This window comes from Nomascus leucogenys, unplaced genomic scaffold (genome assembly GCF_006542625.1).
Source record: "Nomascus leucogenys isolate Asia unplaced genomic scaffold, Asia_NLE_v1 Super-Scaffold_249, whole genome shotgun sequence".
Lineage (NCBI taxonomy): Eukaryota > Metazoa > Chordata > Mammalia > Primates > Hylobatidae > Nomascus > Nomascus leucogenys.
In genome coordinates this window covers 55,490-80,512 of record NW_022095768.1, presented here as the reverse complement: position 1 = coordinate 80,512, position 25,023 = coordinate 55,490, and the positions used below count along the sequence as shown (strand labels likewise).

Genomic DNA, 25,023 nt, shown 5'->3' with positions numbered 1-25,023 from the left:
CGCTGGGGACACAATGCGACACAAGACGACCCGCCCTTACCCCCAGGGAGCTTACCTGTGAGCGAGGGAAAGATAGACAATGAAAAAGGAATCGCAGAAATCACATCATTACAGATTATACGACAGGTGTCAAGAAGCAGCAAAGCACCCAGAGGGCACCTGCGTCTATTTTTCAAAAGTTGGTTTCGTTTTGGTTGAATCAGGGTCTCGGTCAGCCGCCCAGGCTGGAGTGCCCTGGTGAGATCTCAGCTCATTGCAGCCTCGACCTCCTGGGTTCAAGCGATCCTCCTGCCTCAGCCTCCTGAGTTGCTGGGACTACAGTCACGTGCCACCTTGCCCAGCTAATTTTTGTATTTTTTGTAGAGGTTTCACCTCTACAAAATGTGGTTTCACCATGTTGCCCAGGCAGGTCTCGAACTCCTGGGCTCAAACAATCCTCCTGCCTTGTTCTCCCAAAGTGCAGGGATTACAGGTGTGAGCCACCGTGCCCGGCCTTTATTTTTTATTTTATTTTTTATTTTTTTTAAGGGCAAGAAATCTTGGTTATATAGAACACACACAAAAAGATATGATTTGGTATTTTTAAATGTCCTTTGCTTTACCTCATCCACAGGAAGAAATAAAACTTTACATGGTTATCTCATGACAAATCTGTGAGGGAGGCGCTATTTTTTATCCCTGTTTCACCAATGAAGAAACTGAGGTTCAGTGAGGTTAAATCACTTGCCAAAGGTCACCCAGCTAGGCGGCACAGGGCTGGACTTCACATCCACATCTGACTCTGCAAAGCCAGTGCTTTCTGACAGCCCTCCTCCCCACCCCTGAAGCTGTGTACATGTTTTCCTACTGTAAGGTGGTTTCTCTGAGAGCAGAGATCATGTGTGGCCCATCTCTGTATCCCACTGCAACTGCCACCATTGTCACTCCACATGGGAAAGTACTTGGGAGTGTGGGTGTGGCACATTTAGAATTCTGGCAGTGAAATCTGATCATACGTGAGCCATGAACCCCTATGAACCATGTGGGCTTTCCCTTTCACTAACCGGCTGGGCACAGTGGAGTCTGCCGCCTATCGTTTCAGGATAGAGAGCCTTAGCTTCTACGGACAAAGTTTCCCTCCCCAACAGACACTTTCCAATACTGCCTATCTCTCAGGGCCACACCGCCATCCTCTACATCCCGTGCCTGTCTCTCACCATCCTTATTCTCCTTCCCAGGGCAGTGCGGAAGGGCACAGGTGTCAGGCATTTTGAGATCTTCAGAGAAGGGCAGGGCTGCTATCACCATGGAGTATTAGAGCTGGAAGGGGCCCAAGGGCTCATGCAGTCTGTTCCTTGGTTTTACCCCTCTCATGATGCTGCCAGCCACATAGCTAGCCTGGCAGCAGTAGCCTCAAATCAACGGGGGAGGCTGGCCTGTAATTGTTACACTCTGTGATGATTATGAAGTCAGCTCACTGCACCTGCAGACTGCCCAGACTAAAGGTGGGCCACTGCCCCCACAGTTTCTCTCTGCTTCTGGTCACCTGGGTTGTCCTGCATGGTGACGGGTGTCATCCTGAACAAACCAGATGGCATCAGAGGCACTCCATCCAATGGGAGATGGGGAGGAGGCTGTACTGAAGAAAGAAAACTTCAACATGATGAATGCCCTCGACCAACTGCCAAAACCCTTTCCAAACCCCAAGTCTATGAACCGGACCGTCACTACCAAAGGACTCCCACTAGCCTCAAAGGGCAATTTGGTCAACTTCTTGGAGGATGATACCATCTACCTACCGTAAGACACAAATCTGGTACCTCCCTCCCTCCCTCCCTCCCTCCCTTCCTTCCTTCCTTTTTTTTGACAGGATCTTGCTTTGTCACCCAGGCTGGAGTGCAGTGGTGCAATCTCGGCTCACTGCAGCCTTGACTTCTTGAGGTCAAGTGATCTTCCCACCTCAGCCTCCCAAGTAGCTGGGACTATTGATGTGCCACCACTACACCTGGCTAATTTTCATATTTTTTTTTTTTTGTAGAAATGGGTTTTCACCATGTTGCCCAGGCTGGTCTTGAACTTCTGGGCTCAAGCGAACCTCCCGCCTCAGCCTCCCACAGTGTTGGGATTATAGGCTTGAGCCACCATGCTTATAGTTTCTAAGAAAGGCTGGAGCCGGGGGCTGGGCAGAGAGACTTAAAGAAGCTATACTTCCATGACTTGTCACAACCCAGTTCCTTGACTCCCAGAGAAGAGCGTGTGGGCAGGTTGGATCTATTTATGTATTCCTGAGCCCCAGATCACTTCTTGGAGGCATATGGAGCTCCCACTCCAGGAGGCCTTCTTGGATTAGTCAGTTCTGTTGACAGTGCTCCTTCTCCTGCCTTGTCTGGCTGTGGTCCTCACCATCACCAAACCCTTGACACCCCCATGGCTCCTCTTCCTCAACCCTCTCTCTTTGGTACCTTCATCTACCTGACTGTTCCCCAGTAGCCTGCCTTCCTTCGGATTGGGTTTTGCTGTTCCTTCTCACCAAGTCTGGGTTTCCTCTACTTCGTTCCACAAAACTCTTTGAGCACCTGCAAGGTGTCTGGCCCAGTGTTTAAGTTCTGGGAACATAGAGCTGGAAAGCACAGTCACTGCCTTTAAGGAGCTCCCAGTCTGGCATGTGGAGGTCAGGGGTGAAAGGATGGGGATCATGCAATAACGAGAATGATACAGCATGGTCTGGTAAGTGCCAGGACAGGATGCCTTGAGGGACCAGAGGGGCTTAGTATAGCTTCAGACTGGGTGCAGTTGAGGGAGACTTCTTGGAGGAAGTGATATTTGAGCTGAGTCTCCAAGGAAGGAAAGGAGTTAGCCAGTGAAGGGGTGGTGGTACAGGGTGATGTGGGCTGGGGGAATTACATGCAGGTCACCCACCACATGGGTGAATGACCTGTGCAGTCACAAATAGCCCTGCACTTACAAGGGGCCTGTGCTTAGTTTAATGCTTTACTGTTACTATCTTCAAATTCATAATTTTTGAATAAGGGGCTCAAGGTACTTCAATTTGCACTGGGCTCCACAGACTACATAGCTGGTCTTGAGTATGTGAGAGGGATGTGGTGTCCATTCCCCAAAGTGCCCGTAAGCAAGCAGGTATGGATAAAGTGATGGATGCTCACAGGAAACTTCATGGTATACTGGGAATGTTGGGCTAGAAGCCCAAATTCAAATCCAAGTTCTGCCACTTAGAGATTTATGGTCTTAGACAAGTTAATGAAGATCGGAGATGTTCATTACCCCAGATGGGGTAGCCCACGCCTGTAATCCCAGCACTTTGAGAGGCTGAGGCGGGAGCATCACTTGAAGTCAGGAGTTTGAGACCAGCCTGGCCAACATGGTGAAACCTCATCTCTACTAAAAATACAAAAATTAGCTGGATGTGGTGGCACGCGCCTGTTGTCCCAGCTACTCAAGAGGCTGAGGCGGGAGAATCCTTTGAACCTGGGAGGTGGAGGTTGCAGTGAGCCAAGATTGTGCCACTGCACTCCAGCCAGGGGTCTGGGAGACAGAACAAGGCTCCATAAAAACAAACAAACAAACAAACAAACAAAAAACAGATCAGGGACCCTCAGCCCCTCATTTGCCAAATGGGGCTAACACCCACCCAGCAGAGCTGTTGTGAACATCGGGAGGAGGAGATGTTCAGCATGTAGCCAGTGCCTAGCAGCCTTCTGTGCTTGCATCAGTACCAGCATTTGCAGTAAGTGAATCTGAAATATTAATTCATTAGGACAATCTAAAGTACATATGACCTTAATACCCAGACTCTTCAGTCTGCAAAAGACCTTGGTGGGGGAATCATTTATTCCAAATGTCCACCAAGCGCTAGCATAGGGAATCTGGGCTAATCAGGATTTCTCGGGAGGCTGATGAGGCTGGAACTTGGGGAGGAAAAACTTAGCCCATTCATCAACCAAGACGTGGGAGGCTGGATGGGAGTAAGGGATCCACAAACTGTGGATTGTGACCTATTAATGGGTCAAGAAGTCCTTCTAGTTGGTGAAGACCGCTAGGATAAAAATAAACTGGCCAGGTGCAGTGGCTCACGCCTGTAATCCTAGCACTTTGGAAGGCCAATGCGGGCAGACCACGAGGTCAAGAGATCGAGGCCATCCTGGCCAACATGGTGAAACACCTTCTCTACTAAAAATACAAAAATGAGCTGAACATGGTGGCTGCACCTGTAGTCCCAGCTACTCGGGAGGCTGAGGCAGGAGAATCACTCTCGCCGAGGAGGAGGAAGTTGCAGTGAGCTGAGATCACGCCACAGCACTCCAGCCTGGCTGACAGAGTGAGACTCCATCTCATACATAAATAAATAAATAAAATAAACTATAATAGAATTGGAAATTCCAGAGCCCATTGCACACAGAGTAAGTATTGGTCGTGAAATGTTTGTTTTAGTTATAGGTGTATATATGCATGTACTAAGTTGCCATGGAAAGTGTATTTTACTTTGGGTAAAGGTAAAAAAAAAGATTTGAAAGCCAAACTTTTTAGCTTGGTGTTCTTCATCAGTTAAAAAAATAGTGTTTTTTGTTTGGCTGGGGGCAGTGGCTCACACCTGTAATCCCAGCACTTTGGGAGGCTGAGGCCGGCAAATCATCTGAGGTCAGGAGTTCGAGACCAGCCTGACCAACATGATAAAACCCCATCTCTACTAAAAATACAAAAATTGACCAGATGTGGCAGTGTGGGCCTGTAATCCCAGCTACTCGGGAGGCTGAGGCAGGAGAATCGCTTAAGCCAGGGTGGCAGAGCAGTCAGTCGAGGTCACACCAGCACACTTCAGCCTGGGCAGCAGGGGGAGACCCTGTCTCAAAAAACAAAAACAAAAACAAATATCCGTGTGATGGAAAATCATATAACAGTAAAAATGACTGAACCAGAGCTACATGTATCAAGATGAATGTCAACACAAAGTTGAGTGAAAAAAAGCAAGCTGCAGATGGATATGTACTGAATAATATCTTTTATTTATACAACGTCTACAAATGTGAAAAATAATAGATCTTGCCTAGGGATAACATAAATATGTAAGAAACCTATAAAGACACACATTGAGTAATAAATACACAATTTAAACTTTACTGTACTCATTACTTTTCGGTCGAAGGATGAGGACTTTGATGGGGGACAGAAGTGTCCGGGGGGCTTTGCCCATAGTGATAAGGTTTTATTTCTAAAGCTAGATGAGGAGTAAATGGAGGTTTAATATAATATTCTTGATATTTTTGTATAAGTCTAAAATACTTCATAATTTTTAAAAATTCAGAGTGGAAGAAATAAGTTTTTGAGCATCCACCCCATCCATATGTATATTTGTTTTATTTTATTTTTGAGACAGGGTCTCGCTCTGTTGCCCAGGCTGGAGTGCAGTGGCAGGATCTCGGCTCACTGCAACCTCCACCTACCAGGCTCAAGCGATCCTCCCACCTCAGCCTTCCAAGTAGCTGGAATTACAGGCACCCGCCACCATGCCCAGCTAATTTTTTGTATTTTTAGTAAAGTCAAGGTTTCGCTATGTTGGCCAGGCTGGTCTTGAACGCCTGACGTCAGGTAATACACCCACCTTGGCCTCCCAAAGTGCTGAGATTACAGGTGTCAGCCACCACGCCTGGCCCATATGTGTATTTGTATTCCTGTTAATTTTACACGCTAGATATTAATAGGTATTATTAAATGCTACTAAAATGTAAGTAAATATTAGTAATTCCATTAAAATTTAAACAACAGTAAATAAACATTAGTGAAATTGAATGTATTACTTCCATACCCCAGTAGATCTTTATGGTTATTCCCTGGGGCATTTGCCCCCCACTTTGGAGGGAGGACTTGCCATTTTAGCATGTTTTTTAAATTGTGGTTTGCAGAACACTTGCATCAGGATTTTCTAAGGATTTTTTTTTTTTTTTTTTGAGACAGAGTTTCACTCTGTCGCCCAGGCTGGAGTGCAGTGGTGCAATCTTGGGTCACTGCAACTTCCGCCCCCCAGGTTCAAGCAATTCTCCTGCCTCACCCTACCAAGTAGCTGGGATTACAGGCGCCAGCCACCACAGTCAGCTAATTTTTGTGTTTTTAGTGGAGACAGGGTTTCACCGTGTTGGCCAGGCTGGTCTCTAACTCCTGACCTTGAATCTGCCCGCCTCGGCCTCCCAGAGTGCTGGGATTATAGGTGTGAGCCACTGCGCCCAGCCAGGATCAGATGCAGATTCCCTAGTCCCATGCTAACTGGGGACCAGGGACTAAAAGTCTGCATTTTAGTAAGTGCCCTGGTGAGTCTAATGCAATGCTGTAGAGCAATGAGGCTGTTCCACGCTGTTTGCAAATGGCTGGGGAGCTGGTAAGTCAGGCCCAAGGCCTGCCCTCAGGAGCCCTCAGGTGGAACGGGCTGGGGTGGCTTCCTTCATCTGACTCACTTGTCTCCCCTTTTGCTCCAGGAAGCCGCTGCCAGTGGAGGATTCAGATTGCAGCTCTGATGAGTCCAGCATCTCTGCCTTCTCATCCACCTTGCCGAACCCCATCAAATTAGCTGTGACCCAGCCCAACAGCAGCTTCTTTGCAGGGATGCTGGAGGGGGAGCTGAACAAACTCGGCTTCTCCCCAGTGGCCAAGAATACAGAAAACGAGGACCTGGCCCTCGGCCCCTGCCCATGCCCATCGAAGTCCCAAATGGCCACGAGGGGCCTGCTGGACCTTGACAACCCTGAGCTGGAGACAGAAACCTCCTCAACGGACTCAGAATCTTCTGTGGTTGTGGACCTGCCGGACACCCCCTTCATCTTTGAGCACACCGTCAACAATTCCACAGCTGTGGTGCGTTTCCCTTGCTCATGCATTCAGCAGAGGCTTATTGTGCCAGGCACTGAGCTGAGCTCCATGGGTAGTGAGAAGGTGCCTGCCACCTGCATGTCGACCTCAAGTTCATGGTTTAGGAAGGGAGAGGACGTGTCTGTAAAAACCCCAGTGCAAGACAGAAAGGGTTCAGTGCTGTAGGAAAAGTTCAGAGCAAGTGCCACCAGGAATTCAGAGGGAAAGATATTTCCAGATGCGGGAATAAGCTTGGTGGCTTTTGGTAACATCTGAGCTGGGACGTAGAGGTAGCATGTAAACATCTAGAGGTGGAGGAGGGGAGGCATCCCTGGAGGGGCGGACCCTAGCAAAAGCTCACAGGAAAGTGTGAGAGGAAATCTCAATTTGAACAATATGGTAGGTGATCTGTAGGAACATGAAAGCGTGAGAAGCCCTGGGATCAAGTGAGGCTACTCGGAATTGCTGGGCCTCCTCCCTAGAGGGTCTGGGGTGAAGCCTGATAATTTGCACTAGTAACAGATTCCCAGAGGATGCTGGTGCTCCGTGTCCGCGGGCTACACGTCAGACAACACCGTCCTACACTATGGGAAGTGAAGACAGGGGTCAGGACGGGGAACGTTAGTCTGGGATCATCTTCCAGAGTCCTCCAGCGTTAGGCTACTTTATAGACTTTTCTGTAAGTAATAGGGAACAGCTTTGTACAAAGCTTCATATCAGATGATGAAAGCAATTCGAGCTGTATCTTGGGAAGATGCCTGGAATTCCACTGTTGGATGGCCCAGAGCAGTGTTTCTCAAAGTGCTCTCCAGATAGACAATGTCAGCATCGCTCAGCAAATTGTTAGAAATTTAAATTCTCATCTCCCTTCACCACATTTGGGCCTCCTGAGTCAGAAACTGTTGGGGCAGAGGCCAGCAATCTGTCTTTTAATAAGTCCTCCAGGGTATTCTAATGCACACCAAGTTTGACAACCACTGGCCTAGATGGAGGAGAAAACCAGACAGGAGGCAGCAGGTCCAGACATCTGCAGTTATAAAATCTCCCTGAGATGCTTAGCCAGGCTTGGCAACCATTGTAGTACAAAGTGTATGGGCTCTGGAGCTATGGGTTTGAACCCTGGCTGTCACTTAATTGCTGTATGATGATGGACCATTCACTTGCCCTCTCTGGACCTAGTCGATAAGATGATCTCTAAGGTCCCTCTCAGCTGACAGAGTCTAGACAGAGTCTAGAACCAACCTTTTTGGCACCAGGGACTGGTTTCATGGAAGATAATTTTTCCATGGATGAGGTTCGGGGGGTGGTTTCAGGATGAGTCAAGCATATTACATTTATTATGCACTTTATTTCTATTATTATTACATTGTAATATATAATGAAATAATTATACAACTCACCATAATGTAGAAATTGTGGGAGCCCTGAGCTTGTTTTCCTGCAACGAGAGGGTCCCATTTGGGGGTGATGGGAGACAGTGACAGATCATCAGGCATTAGATTCTCATAAGGAGCATGCAACCTAGATCCCTCCTATACAATTCACAATAGGGTTCACGCACCTATGAGAATCTAATGCCACTGCTGATCTGACAGGAGGCAGAGCTCAGGTGGTACCGTGAGCTGTGGGGAGCAGCTGTAAATATAGATGAAGCTTCGCTTGCTCGCCCACCAATCTCCTCCTGCTCTGCTCTCCAGCTCCTAACAGGCCATGGACTACTATCAGTCCATGGCCCAAGGGTTGGGGGACCCCTGGTGTAGAAGAAATATGGAATGAGGGTGTACCCTAAAGTGGGTGGAGCTACCCAGGAGAGTAGCACATGCTTCGGGGCACGGGTTCCACACTCAGTGCTGCAGTACCTTGCACCTTCCATCTGACCTGCCTGGGCTCCAGCAGGAGCAGGGGGTGGGCGTGGGACGTCCTGACCCCAATTGGGAGGGTGAGAGGACAGGAAGGACAGGACATATCTGAGGAAGCCTCGGGGCTCTCTCTTCCCCTAGATTTCCTGGACCTACGCCTTGGGCAAGCCGCCGGTCAGTTTGTACCAGCTCCTGTTATGGGAGGTGGCCAAGACACAGGAGAATGAGTTGCCCAAGGCAAAGAATCGTCCATGGATCTTCAACAAGATTTTGGGCACTACTGTCAAGCTGATGGAGCTGAAGCCCCACACGTGTTACTGCCTCACTGTCCGTGCAGCCAACACAGCTGGGGTGGGGAAGTGGTGCAAGACCTACAAAGTGAGCCCTGGGAAAAGAGGGGTCTTGAGGGTGGAGAGAAGTCCGAAGCCAGGGAACCAGGGCTTTGGAGGTTGGGAACACTCCTATACCCACATGACTCATCTGGCTAGTTTTCCTTCTGCCTGGGTCAAGAAGCATCAATTCCAGGATGCATGCTGCTGGGAGGTTTAAGGATTAAGCCACTCTGGGGCCCACTAAGAATGCAAACGAATGTGTTTTTTAACATCACTATAATGTTCCCCTTCCAAAGCCATTGGTTTTTAGACTCTGCAACTCAGTGCCAATGATTGTGAGTAGGCTGGGAAGTCAAGGGCATTGAAAGAAACAGGGAAGACAAGAGGCTAAAGGGGGATGAAGGGAACAGCCTGGGTATGGGTAGGGATACAGGGGTATAGAGGCCTGAGTACAGACAGCCCTTTGGTTGGAAATATCCCATAACTGAGGAGGCACAGGCTTGAGTCCTGCATCTTTGCACCTGTTTCCTGCGTCAGTGGCTAGGTTGGATAAGGCTGTTTAAGGTCTGAGTTAGCAGATAGAAAAAAAAGGGGTGATAGAGACAGAGAGAGTGAGCCAGGCTCAGATCTGGGAAGGAATTCTGAAGGGTTTTCTTGTTTCACTTCAGTTTGCAACCCTGGCCACTGACTTCAGCAGCTGTCCTGAGAACTACCCCATCCAGATCACCGTGCGGCGCAAGGAACCCCGGCGAAAGATCGTGTCCATCAGGCCGGAGGAGATGCGGAGGCTGGAGGATCTGGAATACCTATCTCCCTATTAAGGGCGGGGGGGTGGGGAGGCCCAGGACACCCCTCACCTACTTTCAGCTTCAACCCTGGGCCCTTAGGAACCAGAACTATGAGAACTACCATACCACCAGCACCATGCGGGCCCGGGGCCTGGCAGAGTGGTATGGACACCCCACCCCTGGGCTGGGGCCAAGGCTAGACAGGGGCCCCATTCACCTGGAGACATTTCAGGCCAGGCCATGCCAGGCTCAGCCACTGCCCACAGCTCCTAGACGCCCTCCTCCCCCAAATCTGGGCTGGGTCCATTAAAGAACTGCAGGTCATCCAGCACCTTAAAGTCTGCTTTATGCTGCAGACAGCCTCAGATGGGCTGGCTGACACCCACCTCCTAGTTCCACCAGGACGGAGTCTACATGGGTAGGGAGATGGAAAACAGGCAGCTAGGCAATAGGATGCTGCCATCACCCCTTCCCCAGTGGGGTGGGGAAGGGGGGCAGGGAGACTGGTGCTCTAAGACTAAAAGGCTTTTACACCAGAAAAATACAGAAATAGCTGTCATGGACAGACATGGTGGCCCATGAGCTGTCAAACTAGCTTGAGCTCTGGAGGGAGGGATGTGGTACAAAGTGCACAGTAAGTTTTGGGGCAGGGCCTGGTTTAATCCCGGCTCTTCCTCTTACTGGATGTGAGGGCATGGGCAATTCATTTAAGCTTCTTATGTTGTTTCCTCATCAAAAGTTTTAGAGCTTGAGAACCTTCCAGGCCTGGTGCAGTCTGAGACCACAGCACACAAACACCTAGCACCAAGGAGCTCCGCGGCTGATAGCTTTGTTCGCTTCTTATCTAGCCTCACCGCAGAGATGTGCAAGGTGGAGGCCAAGCACTGCGCCTAGGTGATGCGCAAAACCCAAAAGCACAGACAAGGGTGGAGGAGGGTAAGAAGGAGCAAGATGCTAGTTCTGAGCAGTTTATACAAGGATGGTTTGGAAATCCAATCTGAGTAGTTCATACCATGACCCTGCTTAGCGTGGGATGCAGGAGAAAGCAGAGGCAGGGTGCATTCAGGGCAAGATCTCGGCCTGGGGTCTGAGTCCTGATGGGAATTCCTTTCACTGCTTGAAAGTTCTGTTGTGGCAAAGAAGTATCCTCTGTATCAACCATACCGACTTCTGCTCGGAGCTCATACTGCTGCTTCCCCATCTGAGGGAATCCTCTGGAAGAGCCATCACCTTCCCTGCTCTATCCTGAGGGCCCAGGGCAGTGCTTAGTGCCTGGCAGGGCCTCAAGCAGTGTGCTATGGGAAGGCAGAGGCGTCCCCTGGAGCAGGGCTGGCCAGCAGAACTCTCTTGATGATGAAAACCTTTCTGTGTGCTGTCCAATACTGGAGGCCGTACCCGGTGCAATGGAGGAACTGCACTTCTATTTCATGCCAGCAGCCACATGTGGCCGGTACCTACTGCAGTGGACAACAATACAGCCCGATTCTCCTTGGCCACTATGGCAACTGGTCTCTCTCTTACCGACACGGGGGAAGAGAGGGAAGGCAAGTGCCTGGTCAGTGTGGTTTTGGTGTAGTCCAGTGCAAGGGAGGGGGCTGGACAATCTGATTTAACACAGTCCTTGATTGAGTCATGGGGATTGTAGGACAAGGAATTAGAACCCAACACATAAAACCTAACTTATTTATTTGGTTATAGAACCCGGGGTCTGACCCTATACAGAGTTGACACTAGGGGCCCACTCATAGAGCCTGGCCGCCCACCACCCGTCTGTACCAGCAAGGTACAGAGTAGCAGACACGGGCCAAGTTCAGTGACAACTTCCTGTGACCTTCAATTTCTGGCTCTGGGGTGTGCCACAGGCAGCAAAGATCTGTCTGTGGGAAGACCCCACTCGGGTCTGTCGAGGACAGCAGGCCACACGCATTCTCAGGTCCCCACTGGTGGGGAGCGTGTGTGCGCTGCCATCTCAGCCTTTGTTCTCTGGCAGGGAAGGCAGCTGGCAGATGCCGACTCCAGGTGGGGGTCAGAGAGAACTGCAGGCGTTCTCATCTCCTCCATCTGTGGAGAAGGGAAGGGTGTCAGGATGGGGATTCCACCTTAGGAAAGGGAGGCTGTCATATAATCCCAGTGTCAACTGACGGACGGCCTGTGGTCCACCCTCAGAGTCACCAAGAGCCGGGTGACCGTCCCTGCTCTGGCCACTCAAACTCAGGCTGCCCACTCACTGCCTGATGCCACCAGGACCTCCACCTAGGGCCTGGCCCTCAGAATGCCCACCAGCAAACAATCACAATCTCTTATAAGCACACAACACTTTGGCTTCCAGAGTGTTGACTCTCCTATTTTTGATCCTGTCTGTGAAGGTTTGATAATTCCCAAGAGACTGATTAACCAAGTTCTCTGTGATTACTCATTGGCAGAACTAGGATTTGAACTCAGGTCTTGGGACTCTGAAGTCCAGTGACAGAAAGACCTGGACGCGCCCTCTAAGAGGGTGTCCTGTGGCCTCTGTTATTCCGGTGGCCCTCCCACTTGCCCACTGAGAACCTGGCTCCACACACCTCCTCAAGACAGTCTGAGCACCTGGATGGCCCTGCGGAATTCTATGCCATAAGGGAAAGTGTGCAAAGAGGGACTGGTTTAGGGGTAGGAGGGCTGCACATGCCAACCACCACTTCCCCCACACTCACATCCGGAGGCATTTGTCCTTCCCACCACTTGCCACTCTTTGGCCATCTGGACTCCAGTCAACAGCATATACCTGAAGGGAGGCAGAGGAAAGCAGGTGGGGTGGTGAGAGGGAGACAGCCAGGCTCCAATCCCAGTCCCTCCTGTGCCTGAGGGTTGGCCCTACCTCATCCGCGTGGCCGGGCAGGTCCATGGCCAGCTTCTGGGCCTTCACATCCCACACCTTCAGTGTGCTGTCACTGCTGCCGCTGACCAGGAGCCGACTGTCAGCTGACCACGCAATCTGGTACACGGCAGCCACGTGGCCGCGTAGGGAAGCCAGGTACCTGGTCCAGGAGAAGACGATGATGGATTTTAGTCTGAGTTAGATCTTCCAACACGTCTGAAGGGTCCCCTATGCTCATGGCAGTGGTTCTCAACCTCAGCTGTCTGTTAGAAATACCTGGGAACTTTTACAAAATCACACTACCTGGTCCCCATCCCAGACCATTTTAATCATTACCAGTCATTACAATTTGTAAAACTTCTCCAAATGAGTAGCTTCTAGCATGCCTCTTGCTTGCCCTCCATACCTGCACAAGTTTGCATGCCGTAGACTCCAACGTGGCCATCTGCTTAGCCCATCTGCCTGTCATGCCCCCAAACAGCAAGTGCCTACTGGCAGGCGGCACGGAGTAACAGTGAGCCCACTGAACTTTCGCGTCAACACAGTCTAGCTGTTTCTCTCTGGACAAACCATCAGGCCTCTCTGAGACTCAGTTTCCTTATTTTAAAAAGGAACCCAATTACCTATGTTAAAGGGTTGCTGTGTGAAAACACAGTGACTGATGCAGAGGTCCCCGCTTCAGCCCCAACAAGGTTTCCCTGGCTTTTTCTCCCCCCTGCCTGTGCCTCTGCCTCTCCTCTGATCCCATTAACCCCAAGGGCATTGTGCCTCACCACACCAAGGGTTCCCGCACTTGAGTGGGTAGCAGAGTCACCTGGTAACTTTATTAAAATAAAGAATCAGATCCACAAGGTCTGATTTGGGGCCAGGACTCTGCATTTCTATCACGCTCCCAGGTAATGCTGATGCCGCTGGTCTGTGGCCCACACTTTGAGGAGGGCCAGGTAACAAGCCTACCTACCACTACTTCACCTTCTCCAGGGCTACGGCCCTACCCCTTCAGCAGCTAGCTCTAAGATCACTTCTCTCCTAAGATATAAACTAGCATTTTTTTTTTTTTTTTGAGACAGAGTCTCACTCTGTGGCCCAGGCTGGAGTGCAGTGTTGTGATCTCGGCTCACTGCAACCTCTGCCTCCCAGGTTCAAAAGATTCTCCTGCCTCAGCCTCCGGGGTAGCTGGGATTATAGGCACATGCCACCATGCCTGGCTAATTTTTGTATTTTTAGTAGAGACAGGGTTTTGCCATGTTGGCCAGGCTAGTCTTGAACTCCCGAACTCAGGTGATCCACCTGCCTCGGCCTCCCAAAGTCCTGGGATTATGGGCATGAGCCACCGCGCCCAGCCTGAACTAGCATTTTTAGTGACCATTTAGTGCGGGTCCTAAACATACTGTCTCATTAAATCCTTGTAACTAGGGTGGGCACGGCAGCTCACACCTGTAATCCCAGCACTTCGGGAGGCCGAGGCAGTTGGATCACTTGAGCTCAGGAGTTCAAGACCAGCCTGGTCAACATGGTGAAACCCCGTCTCAACTAAAAATACAAAAATTAGCCAGGCACGGTGGTGGAGACCTGTAATCCCAGCTACTTGGGAGGCTGAGGCAGGAGAATCACTTGAACCCAGGAAGCAGAGGTTGTAATGAGCCAAGATTGTGCCGCTGCACTTGCAACACTTGAACACCAGGCGACAGAGTGGAAGTCATCTCTAAAAACAAACAAACAAAACCCTTGTAACAAAGCTGAGAGGCAGGGGGTCTGCATATTACCAAAGAGGAAACGGTGGCTTAGAAAATCCAAACACCTGCCACGGCCACACAGCTAGTAAGTGGCAGTGCCAAGCCCCTCCCACCATTCACTCCTTACAGAGGAGCAGTACCCACCCCTACTCACTTGCCCATCCTGCCATCCCACAGCTTGATGGACTTGTCGAAGGAGGCACTAGCCACGATGCGGGAGTCAGGAGAGAAGAGCACCTGGTTGATGAGAGCTTGGTGTCCTGTCATCCGAGTGAGAGGCTTTTTGTCCTCCGCTGGGGACCACAGGAATAAGGTGAAGTCGTCTGAGCCAGACACCAGCCTCTCGGGACCCTGGCCCTAGGGGAGGCAGAAAGCACACTGTGTTGGGTGTGGCCTCAGAAAGAAGGAGGAGGGCCCGACTTTGGCAGCAAACATACACCCTGATTACTCAGTGCCAGGGACAGAGAGAGGCCAGCGCTAGGAGCAATGAGGACTGGGTTGGCCACTCACTCGCACGTGACCCCAGGCAAGTCACTTCATCCAAAAGGAAAAAGAAACTCTACATGCATGTAGAAAAAAATTTTAAGACACATAATTACAGAAAAAGGCACAAAATAATGTGTTAAAAGGAGAAGGATTTTATGTATGTATGTGTGTGTGTGTGCTTATACATACATACCGTATATAGAAACGTGTATGTGTGTATATTAAATCTCTGGAAGGTGATTCAGGATACTGGTGGCACTGGATGCTACAATAGAGATGGGAGACTCCGCGATCTACCTTTTGTATTTTTTGAACGTGAATGTGTAAACAATCTTAAATAAAACAACAAACTAAAGTAAAAATGAAGCATGTTGGAAATGTAATAAATAGACAAGCAAATAAACTAAACAAAAAATGAAATAAAATGATCTCTAGCACATTAATATTTTAGGATTGCAAACTAGGATTATGAAGAACAACTTTTTGGAATAGGTACATTCTGAGCTGGGTCTGGAAGGGAGAAGGGTCTGAGAGGGTTTTAGTGATCGGCTAAGGACTGGTACACAGCTAGGGGTGCATGTGGCTGGCACACACTCACCCGCACGAGGTTGTATCGGCTCAGAGCCCTCTCCTTCAACTCCTGCACTGTGACCAGGTACCGGAGGGGAGAAAAGGAGATGAGGAAGAAGGCCGATTAGAAAATCCAACACAAAGAGCAAACACTCCCCATTAAGCTAGAGAACTGGCTCCTTCCCAATCAGCTCCCGCTCTTCCTTCTCCCAATCACTCACAGGATCCTTGGAGGTCTTGGGGATTAACTGAGGCCTCAGCAGGTTCAAAGGCCCCAGTGCGCAGGGCATAGTCAGTGCTGAGGGCCATGGTGTTCACCCAGTGGCCGTGGCCTTGCAAAGTCCGGCACAGCACACCCTAGGTGAGAGCAAGTCAGGTCAGACACACACACTCCTCCCCTCACCTGGGCGATTAGCCCCAGGAGACGGGTGGTACAGGACTAAGAATCATCATCACTCATGCATTGTGACCTTAATCAAACCACCCCTCTGGGGTCAAGTCTCTCCCCACTTGTAAAATGGAGTCCAGATCATGAAAATGTTTCACGGAAGAGGAGTTAGGGATGTCAGAGTAAACGGCTCCAGTCCAATACATTTGGGTATGGTAGATCTGATAAAGCCCAACAGGTGTCCTACAGGAGGAATTTCCAGAGTGTGACGATCTCATGGGGACTCTGCAATCTCCACTATGGTGCAGCACCAACCACAGAACTCCTCATTCCCAAAACACCTCCCTAGACCAGGGCTCCCAGCACACATCTGGGAAACACTGGACTCGCTGATGTCAAGGTCGTTCTGAGTGCCAGCATCTTGTGACTTGAGATTTTCTGGACTGGTTTTTGAACCCTCCCAGCACTTACGTCACGAGCTCTCCAGACTTTGATGGTGCGGTCCTGGGAGGCAGAGTAGAGAAGCCCGTCCCCTCCCCACCGGAGACAGGTGACCGACTGGGTGTGCCCGGTGAGGATGCGCTCACAGCGGCCTGCAGTTGTGTCCCAGATCCGCACACTGCCATCCTTGGAGCTGCTGGCCACATAGCGGCACTCAGGGTTCCTGGAGAGAAGGGAGATGTGACCTCAACTGTGACCTGGCAACATCTGTCTGCCCGTGGCACCTCCCCATTCCCAACTTAAAGGCCATGGACAATCTTTTGACAGCTTTCTGACACCAAGACTCGGCTGCACTGCAAGGTGAGTGCAACCAGCAGACCCTGTGATGAGAGCCTCTCCCAAGCAGCAATGCAGGTCTGCCCCTGAGACCCTTCTCCCATGCCTGCCAAGCCATCACGGTCATTCAGGCTGCCCATCTTGTCCCCTCACGTAAAACTTCTATGCATTGGGCAGGGAAAGGGGATGGCTTTGATCCCCTGGCTCCTCATTTGTCCCAGCTCCGTCAGTGTCACTTACGCATGGAGGGGCTCCCAGCTCAGGCCTGTGATCCACTTGCTGTGGCCAGCGAGGGTCCTGCCCACCTGCTTCCCTGTGCTTGGGTCCCAGAGGAGAATCTGAAGGACAGAAGCTCACTGAATAATCCTCCCCAACAGGTCTCTGGCTCCACCAAAATCCCTGCCTACCACTTCCCACCCAACCCTCCCCGAAGACTCCCGAACCTGATTCTGAACTGTCCCCTAGGAAGGCCCCCTTGAGTCTCTGCGTAGTTACCCTGAGAACCACCTACCTGGCCATTCTTGCAGCCTGAGGCCAGCTTCTTGCCATCTGGAGACCAGGATATACTAAGGACCCAGTGTCTGTGTCCTAAGAAAGCAGAGGAGGGAGAAATAAGGGACTACATCTGTCTTTATCCCCAGTGCCCAGCAGTGCCTGTCAGGTGCCAGGTACTCCTTAACCATTTGAATAAATGAATGATCAAACAAAAGGAGCGATGAGGCTTTCTGGGGATGCACCCCAAGTGTCAGAGCTCTGCGTCTTGCTGCACGGGTAACACCCTCACTCTCTACTGATTCCTCATGTGACACATGCTATGAAGTGCTTTCGTACGCGTCATCCCTTGTTATTCTCACAGGAGCTCTAAGGTATGGAGCAAGGCAAGAATTATCATCCCCATTTTCCAGATGAGAAAACTGAAGCTTAGAAAGGGAACATGCCCTACACACACAAGGTCACTTAACTCATCTGTGGTATAGCAGTGGTTCTTCAAGTGTGGTCCCCAGAGCAGCATCATCAGCATCTCCTGGGAACTTGTTAGAAACGCAAATTCCCAGGCCCTACAGAACTAAACCTCTGGGGGTGGGACCCAGCAATCTGTATTTTTTTCTCTCTTCTCTTTTCTCTCTCTCTTTATTTCTTTCATGGAGTCACACTCCGTCACCCAGGCTGGAGTACGGTGGTGCCATCTCGGCTCGCTGCAACCTCCGCCTAATAGAGTCGAGCAATTCTTCTGCCTCAGCCTCCTGAGTAGCTGGGATTACAAGCACACGCCACCATACCCGGCTAATTTTTGTAGTTTTAGTAGAGATGGGGTTTCACTGTGTTGGTCAGGCTGGTCTCGAACTCCTGACCTCAAGTGATCTGCCTGCCCTGCTCCCAAAGTGCTGGGATTACAGGTATAAGCCACCACGCCTGGCCAGCAATCTGCATTTTAACAAGCCCCCAGGCGAATTCTGATTTGTGCTCAAGTTTGAAAACCACTGTGGCAGACGCAGGATTTAAACCAGGTTCTCCTTGCTACCAGTCAGTCAGTCTCTCGCCATGTCCCATATTGACTCCTTGGTGCAGTTTCTGCTTGTGTCTAAGTGGCTGGCTGGGCTCAAGGACATGGTCTCTACCTAGGAATAGACAGCCACCAACTGGATATTAAAGGGTTGTAATCTGCAAAGTGAGACCCTCATCTCTATGAAAACAAAAAACGAGCCAGGTGTGGTGCCAAGTGTCTGCTGTCCCAGCTACTCTGGAGGCTGAAGTAGGGGGACTGCTTGAGCCCAGGAGTTCAAGTGAGCTGTGACTGCACCACTGTACTCCATCCTGGTTGACAGAGCAAGACCCTGTCTCAAAAAAAAAAGACCCCCTAAATGGCTAATTGCATACTGACCCCTGCATGTGAAATGTGGTGTCTCTGTGCTGAGATCCCAGAAGCGCACGGTGGTGTCTCCAGAGCCACTGGCCAGGTACCTGCGGAAGAAGAGAGGATGCTTGACACTGCACATGTGCATTGCTGCCACCTATTCAATCACTTTCTGTGAATAGAATATGGAACTGGACTCTTCCCTCGCCCCGGGAAGGGAGAAAGACAATACTGATGCTGTCCTCTGGGAGAATACATCAGGAGGCCATTTCTTTCCTCTCCACAGCTACAACCAGCTTTTGAAGCTTCTCATTAGCTTTCTAAGTTTGAGAGAAGCAACTAATCCCAGTTTCACAGATGAAAAATTAACTCAGAAAGGTTAAGTGATTTATACAAGTCACACAGCTCAGATCTTGAAAAATCAAGTCCAGGAAAGGTTTGTCCAAGGCAGGGGTCCTTAGCCTTTGGGGACCATGCCCTACTGAGGAAGTCCCTTAATTGCAAGCTGAGTCCAGAGCTTGGGTCTATGGTAGGCAACCCTGAGGCCCCATCAATTATAACTTTGGGGGACCCTCCCCACACCAGGCAGAGACTGCACCCCCACATACCCCCTCCATGAGTCTGCAGCTGTCCTTACTTTCCCGTGGGGCTGAAGGCCACAGAAATGACTGCCTCACTGTGACCCTCCAAGGAGCTGGTGCAGCGAGTCACGGCCCGGACTCTGAAGATAGCCTGTGGCTGGTAGATGATGTCTAGGACCTTCTCTGTCTCCACTGCCTGGGACTCCAACGTCTTCCCCAGTGAGGAGACGATCTCAGCATCGTGGACAAAGAAAGCCAGTGGCAGGGGATCCTCCTGAAGGACAATGGTAAAGGACAAACCCGCATCAAAGGATGTGCAGGGGCACCCTCTGCCAGGGATGCTCCCCACTCAGCTGTGGGAGGTGAAGCTTCTTTTTAGCCACCGTGCTAGGGTTACCCCCATCATTGCCCATTGAGCAAGACCTTTTATTTATTTATTAATTTTTGAGACAAGAGTCTCGCTCTGTCACCCAGGCTGGAGTGCAGTGGTGCAATCTCCGCTCACTGCAACCTCCGCCTCCTGGGTTCAAGAGATTCTCCTGCCTCAGCCTCCCGAGTAGCTGGGATTACAGGTGCCCATCACCACGCCCCGCTAAGTTTTATATTTTTAGTAGATACGGGGTTTCGCCATGTTGGCCAGGCTAGTCTCAAGCTCCTGACCTCAGGTGATCCACCTGCCTCGGCCTCCCAAAGTGCTGGGATTACAGGCGTGAGCCACTGCGCCCAGGCGAGCAAGACCTTTTAAGTCACTGAACAGCAGTTGTAGGACACTTACACAGCACTTGGAAATTCTTTTTTCTTTTTTTTTGAGATGGAGTCTCGTTCTGTCACTCAGGCTGGAGTGCAGTGGTGAGATCTCAGATCACTGCAACCTCTGCCTCCTGGGTTCAAGCAATTCTCCTGCTTCAGCCTCCCTAGGAGCTGGGACTACAGGAGCCTGCCACCACGCCTGGCTAATTTTTATATTTTCAGTAGAGACTGTTTTTGCCATATTGGCTAAGCTGGTCTCAAACTCCTGACCTCTAGTGATCTGCCCACCTCAGCCTCCCAAAGTGCTGGGATTACAGGCATGAGCCACTGCACCCGGCATGAAATTCTTTATTTGCATGTCATAACAACCCTGGGAAGTAGATACTAATATTCCCACTGACAGTTTTCAAAAGCAGAGGCTCAGAACAACTAAGTAATTAGTTCAATGTCCTATTGCCAATGATTAATTCAGGTTCTTTAGGTCCAAGATAGATTAGCATATAGCATTATGCAGTGTTTCCCTAACTACCACACCACACTATATGTGTGTAAAAAGCACCCAAAACGCCTGTTAAAAAATGTAGACTTTCTGCTTCATCCCAGAGTTTGGTTTAGTAGGCCTGGGATGGGGTCCAGGAACTGCAATTTTAAGGACCTCTCCTGTCCCCAGGGCAACTCTTCAGTAAACACACTGGCTTAAAGGTTAAAAGCAAAGGCCAGGTGCGGTGGCTCCAATCCCCAGCACTTTGGAGGCCACGGCGGATCACGAGGTCAAGAAATCGAGACCATCCTGGCCAACGTGGTGAAACTCAGTCTCTACTAAAAATACAAAAATTAGCTGGGTGTGGTGGCACGCGCCTGTAGTCTCAGCTACTCGGGAGGCTGAGGCAGGAGACTCACTTGAACCTGGGAGGCAGAGATTGCAGTGAGCAGAGATCATGCCACTACACTCCAGCTTGCCAGCCTGGCGACAGAGCGAGACTCCGTCTCAAAAAAAAAAAAAAAGGTAAATAAATAAATAAAAGCATGGGTATTCAGATAGTTTTGGGTTCCAATTCCAAATCTGCTACCTATTACATAGCATCGTGCAAATAATTGAGTCCCTCCAGGCCACGCTGTAAAATGGGGATATTAACGTGTCCCAGATTGGGGGACTGTGACAAAGAATCAATGAAATACAGTATCCAATGCGTTCAAAGCTAGGCCCCTCTCCGCAGGTGGACCCCTTTGGTTGGCGTGTAAAGCGCTTTGCCACTGATTCCATCTCTGACATAGGTGGGAACTCACGCCAGGTGGATCACCACAGTCCGTTAGCGGGGGACCACGAACCGCAGACCCTCGGTCATCTGATTCCCCCACCGCACCCGCCCGGGGGTGGAGATGCGAGGCCGCCCTGGCCTGCCACTTACCTGGGCCAGTAGCGCGTTGCACACGAGCTGCAGCCTGTCCGGGGTGATGTCCACGGGCACGTCGAACGGGGAACCCAGCAGCTGCCCGCCCTCATCCTGGAACTGCACTAGCAACCGCTGCACATCGCGCGCCACCGCCTCGTCCTGTGCGAGCAAGTGGGGCGGGAGTCAGTCTCGTCGCCCACACAGAAGGGCCCCACTTCGCCTCTCTCAGGCCTCAGGGACCCGGGCCCTAGCGCCCCGCCGCGACGCCCCCCGCCCCCATCCACGTACACCCACCGCCACTGCCGCCGCCATCCTGCGTCCCCACGTGGAGGAGAATGAGCCCGACAGGCAGAGCGCCGTCTCCGTGGTCGGGCGGGGTCGCCGCCGGCCACATCGCCCTCTGCTGTTGGGGAGGAGAAGCGTCCCGCTGCGCACGGTTTAGGGGATTAGAAATGGGCTTACCTGGCGCTCCTCCCGCCCCTCAACAGCCTTCGCATTTATTTTTCGCCAGGGTCTTAGAGGACACAGTAAACTTTTGACTCTTCACAACAGGGATTCTTGCCCCATTTTAATTTAATTTTATTTTGAGACAGGGTTTCACTCCGTCCCCCCGACTGGAGGGCAGTGGCGCCATCACGGCTCACTGCAGTCTCGAACTTTCGGGCTCAGCGGTCCTCCCACTTCAGCCTCCAGAGTAGCCCGGACTACAGGCACACGACACCCTGCCCGGTTATTTTTTTCTTATTTTTTGCAGAGGCGAGATCTCACTATGTTGCCCAGGCTGGTCTCAAACTCCTGAACTCAGGCAGCAACTCCCCCAGCCTCAGCGTCCCAAAGTGCTGGGATTACAGGTGTGAGCCACCACGCCTGGCCTAGAAATTAGTATCCTCTTAAAAAATGGATCAAGTCAAGGCTGGGCATGGTGGCTCACGCCTGTAATCCCAGCACTTTGGAAGGCCCAGGCGAGCAGATCACTTGAGTCCAGGAGTTTGAGACCAGCCTGGCCAACATGGTGAAACCAGGTCCCTAATAAAAATACAAAAAAATTAACCAGGCGTGGTGGCATGCGCCTGTGGTCATAGCTACTGGAGAGGCTGAGGTGGTAGATTCTCTTGAACCTGGGAGGCAGAGGTTTCAGTGAGCCGAGCTCTCACCACTGCACTCCAGCCTGGATGACAGAGGAAGACTCTGTCTCAATAAATAAATAAATAAATAAATAAATAAATAAATAAATAAAATGGATGAACTCAATTAATAATACTCCAGTACAAAAGCAAACCATTTCTACAATCATCAACGCTGTGAATCAATAATAGTGATAATGACATCAACGAGTCAGGAATTGTTCTAAGTGCTTTTCCTGCATAACTCATTTAATTCTTACAACCCTTTTCTCCCCATATTACTGAGGAACTGAAGCAGACAGCAATGAACTTGATCTCTCTTGCCTGAAACGAAGGATCTCCGTTGCCAACTCTCCTCTCTCTCCCTCCACTGCTCAGGCAGTCTCAAGCTCTGCCAAGTCATCCTCATGAACACAGCTTGAATCGGCTCTCCCCATCTCCACTGCCTCACTCTGGTCAGAGTCACCATCATCTCCTGCCTGGACCACTACAACAGCCTCCCGATGAGCCCCCCTGTTTTCATTCCTGCCTCTTTCCACCCATTCTCCACGATGCAGCTAGGGTTATCTTTTCAGACCAAAAATCTGGCCTGTTGCTCTTCATCCTCAAACCCTGCGATGGCTCCCTTACATGCAGGAAAAAAGAACACTCCTTATAATGGTCCATTCGGCCTTGCTATGTCCAGCCACCCCTCTCTTTAGGTTAAATCTTGCTGGCTTTTTCTGAGTTCTTACAAGGCATGCCTCTTCCTGCATCAGTGATTTTGCACATGCAGTTTTTTTTTTGTCTGGAACTGTTATGGAGTGAATTGTGCCCTTCCCCTAATTCAAGCTTATCCAACCCCTGGCCCACAGGCTGCATGCAGCCCAGGACGGCTTTGAATGCAGCCCAACACAAATTCGTAAGCTTTCTTAAAACATTATGAGATTTTCTTTTGATTTTTTTTTTTCAGCTCATCAGCTATCATTAGTGTATTTTATGCGTAGCCCAAGGCAATTCTTTTTCCAATGTGGCCCAGAGAAGCCAAAAAATTGGACACCTCTGCCCTAATTTATATATTGAAGCCCTAACTCTGAATGTGGCTGTATTTGGAGATAGGCTATATTATTATTATTATTTATTTATTTTTTTTAGAGACAGGGTCTCCCTCTGTTGCCCAGACTAGAGTGTAGTAGTGTGATCATAGCTCACACAGCTTCAAACTCCCAGGCTCAAGTGCTCTTCTTACCTCAGTATTCTGAGTAGCTAGGACAACAGGTGTGTGCCACTGTACCTGACACTCAGCTAACTTTTAAAAATTTTTGTAGAGACAAGGCTCTCACTCTGTTGCCTAAGCTGGTCTCGAACTCTTGGCCTCAAATGATCTTCCTGTCTTAGGCCTTCCAAAGTGCTGGGATTACAGGTTTAAGCCACCATGTCTGGCCTGGAGATGGGCCCTGGAAGGACATAGTAAGGGTTAATAAGTGAGTTTGTATGGGTAGGACCCTAATCAGATAGAACTGGTGCCCTTGTGAAAAGAGGAGACTCCAGAGTGCTCTCTCTCTGTCTCTCCCACCGCCACTGCCTCCCTGAGCACACACAAAGATGAGGCCATAGGAGGACACAGTGAGAAGGTGGCTGTTTGCATCCAGGAAGAGAGGCCTCACCAGAAACCAACCCTCATGGCACCTTGACCTTGGATTTCTCTACTCCAGAGCTGTGAGAAAATAAATTTCTGTTGTTGAAGCCTCCCGGTCTGTGCTATTTTGTTATGGCAGCCAGAGCCGACTAATACAGGAGTAGTTCCTCATTCTTCAGGTCTTGCCTTGAATATTTATTCATTCATCCAATAAATGTATTGAGTGCCTACTCTCTGCCAGACGTTGTAGGAGTTCTATGTATATTAACTCATTTATCACTTACGCAGGGAAACCTTTGAAATGATGTCATATTTCCCTGTTGCACGTTTTCAAAACATCCTGGTATTCCTCACATTTAGAAATCACAGATCCAGCTGGGCACAGTGGCTCACACCTGTAATCTCAGCACTTTGGGAGGCCAAGGTGGGAGTATCACTTGAGCCCAGGAGTTTGAGACCAGACTGGGCAACATGGTGAGATCATGTCTCTACAAAAACATAGCCAGGTGGCATGCACCTATAGTCCCAGCTACTCAGGAGGCTGAGATGGGTGAATTGCTTGAACCTGGGAGGTCAAGGCTACAGTCAGCCGTGATCATGCCACTGCATTCCACTTGTGACAGCGAGACACTATCTCAAAAAATAAAACGAAACAAACAACGAAAAAAAGAAAGAAATCACAGAATCACAGATCCATGGAATTATTTCATTCATTCATTCAACAAATAGCACTGAGCACCTTCTTTTTCTTTTTTTCTTCTTTTTTGAGACGGAATCTTGCTCTGTTGCCAAAGCAGGAGTGCAGTGGCATGATCTCGGCTCACTGCAACCTCTGCCTCTGGGGTTCAAGCGATTCTCCTGCCTCAGACTCCTTAGTAGCTGGGATTACAGGCATCCACCACCTTGGCTGGCTAATTTTTGTATTTTTAGTAGAGACGGGGTTTCGCCATGTTGGCCAGGCTGGTCTGGAACTCCTGACCTCAGGTGATCTGCCTGCCTTGGCCTCCCAAAGTGCTGGGATTACAGGCATGAGCCACTGTGCCCCACACCATTACAAATGCTTGGAATATGTGA

At 50.1% G+C, this 25,023-nt stretch overlaps 2 protein-coding genes across 3 annotated transcripts; one reads left to right on the top strand and one right to left on the bottom strand.

Moving 5' to 3' along the window:
- Positions 1-1,457: 1,457 nt before the first annotated feature.
- Positions 1,458-10,144, top strand: FNDC8 (fibronectin type III domain containing 8). The gene is made up of 4 exons (XM_003278378.2): positions 1,458-1,779; positions 6,465-6,840; positions 8,835-9,071; positions 9,694-10,144. The coding sequence occupies exons 1-4, from the start codon at positions 1,571-1,573 to the stop codon at positions 9,844-9,846; spliced, it is 975 nt and encodes a 324-aa protein (XP_003278426.1). The 5' UTR covers positions 1,458-1,570; the 3' UTR covers positions 9,847-10,144.
- A 623-nt stretch (positions 10,145-10,767) lies between these two features.
- On the bottom strand, positions 10,768-21,553 carry NLE1 (notchless homolog 1). 2 transcript variants are annotated; one of them, XM_003278376.4, is made up of 13 exons: positions 21,502-21,553; positions 21,223-21,366; positions 19,120-19,337; positions 18,510-18,589; positions 17,139-17,215; positions 16,868-16,965; positions 16,322-16,514; positions 15,684-15,819; positions 15,491-15,537; positions 14,561-14,763; positions 12,671-12,830; positions 12,507-12,577; positions 10,768-11,874 (listed from the first exon to the last, which is right to left on the bottom strand). In XM_003278376.4, exons 1-13 carry the CDS (start codon positions 21,517-21,519, stop codon positions 11,862-11,864), a joined length of 1,458 nt encoding a protein of 485 aa, XP_003278424.1. In that variant the 5' UTR covers positions 21,520-21,553; the 3' UTR covers positions 10,768-11,861. The 2 variants fall into 2 exon arrangements, with proteins under 2 accessions (XP_003278424.1, XP_030663787.1); XM_030807927.1 differs by having other exon boundaries at positions 19,091-19,337; positions 21,223-21,537.
- Positions 21,554-25,023: the final 3,470 nt, after the last annotated feature.

What these genes read in the sequence shown, in the direction of transcription:
- NLE1 (XM_003278376.4), bottom strand. An exon ending in GCCTTCAGCCCCACGGGAAA is followed by an intron (nt 18,590 to 19,119) that starts GTAAGGACAGCT and finishes CTTCTTCCGCAG; the next exon opens with GTACCTGGCCAGTGGCTCTG. An exon ending in AGCTGGGAGCCCCTCCATGC is followed by an intron (nt 16,515 to 16,867) that starts GTAAGTGACACT and finishes CCTTCTCTCCAG; the next exon opens with GAACCCTGAGTGCCGCTATG.
- FNDC8 (XM_003278378.2), top strand. Translation starts at nt 1,571, where the DNA reads ATGGCATCAGAGGCACTCCATCCAATGGGAGATGGGGAGGAGGCTGTA. An exon ending in TCAACAATTCCACAGCTGTG is followed by an intron (nt 6,841 to 8,834) that starts GTGCGTTTCCCT and finishes CTCTTCCCCTAG; the next exon opens with ATTTCCTGGACCTACGCCTT. An exon ending in AGTGGTGCAAGACCTACAAA is followed by an intron (nt 9,072 to 9,693) that starts GTGAGCCCTGGG and finishes GTTTCACTTCAG; the next exon opens with TTTGCAACCCTGGCCACTGA.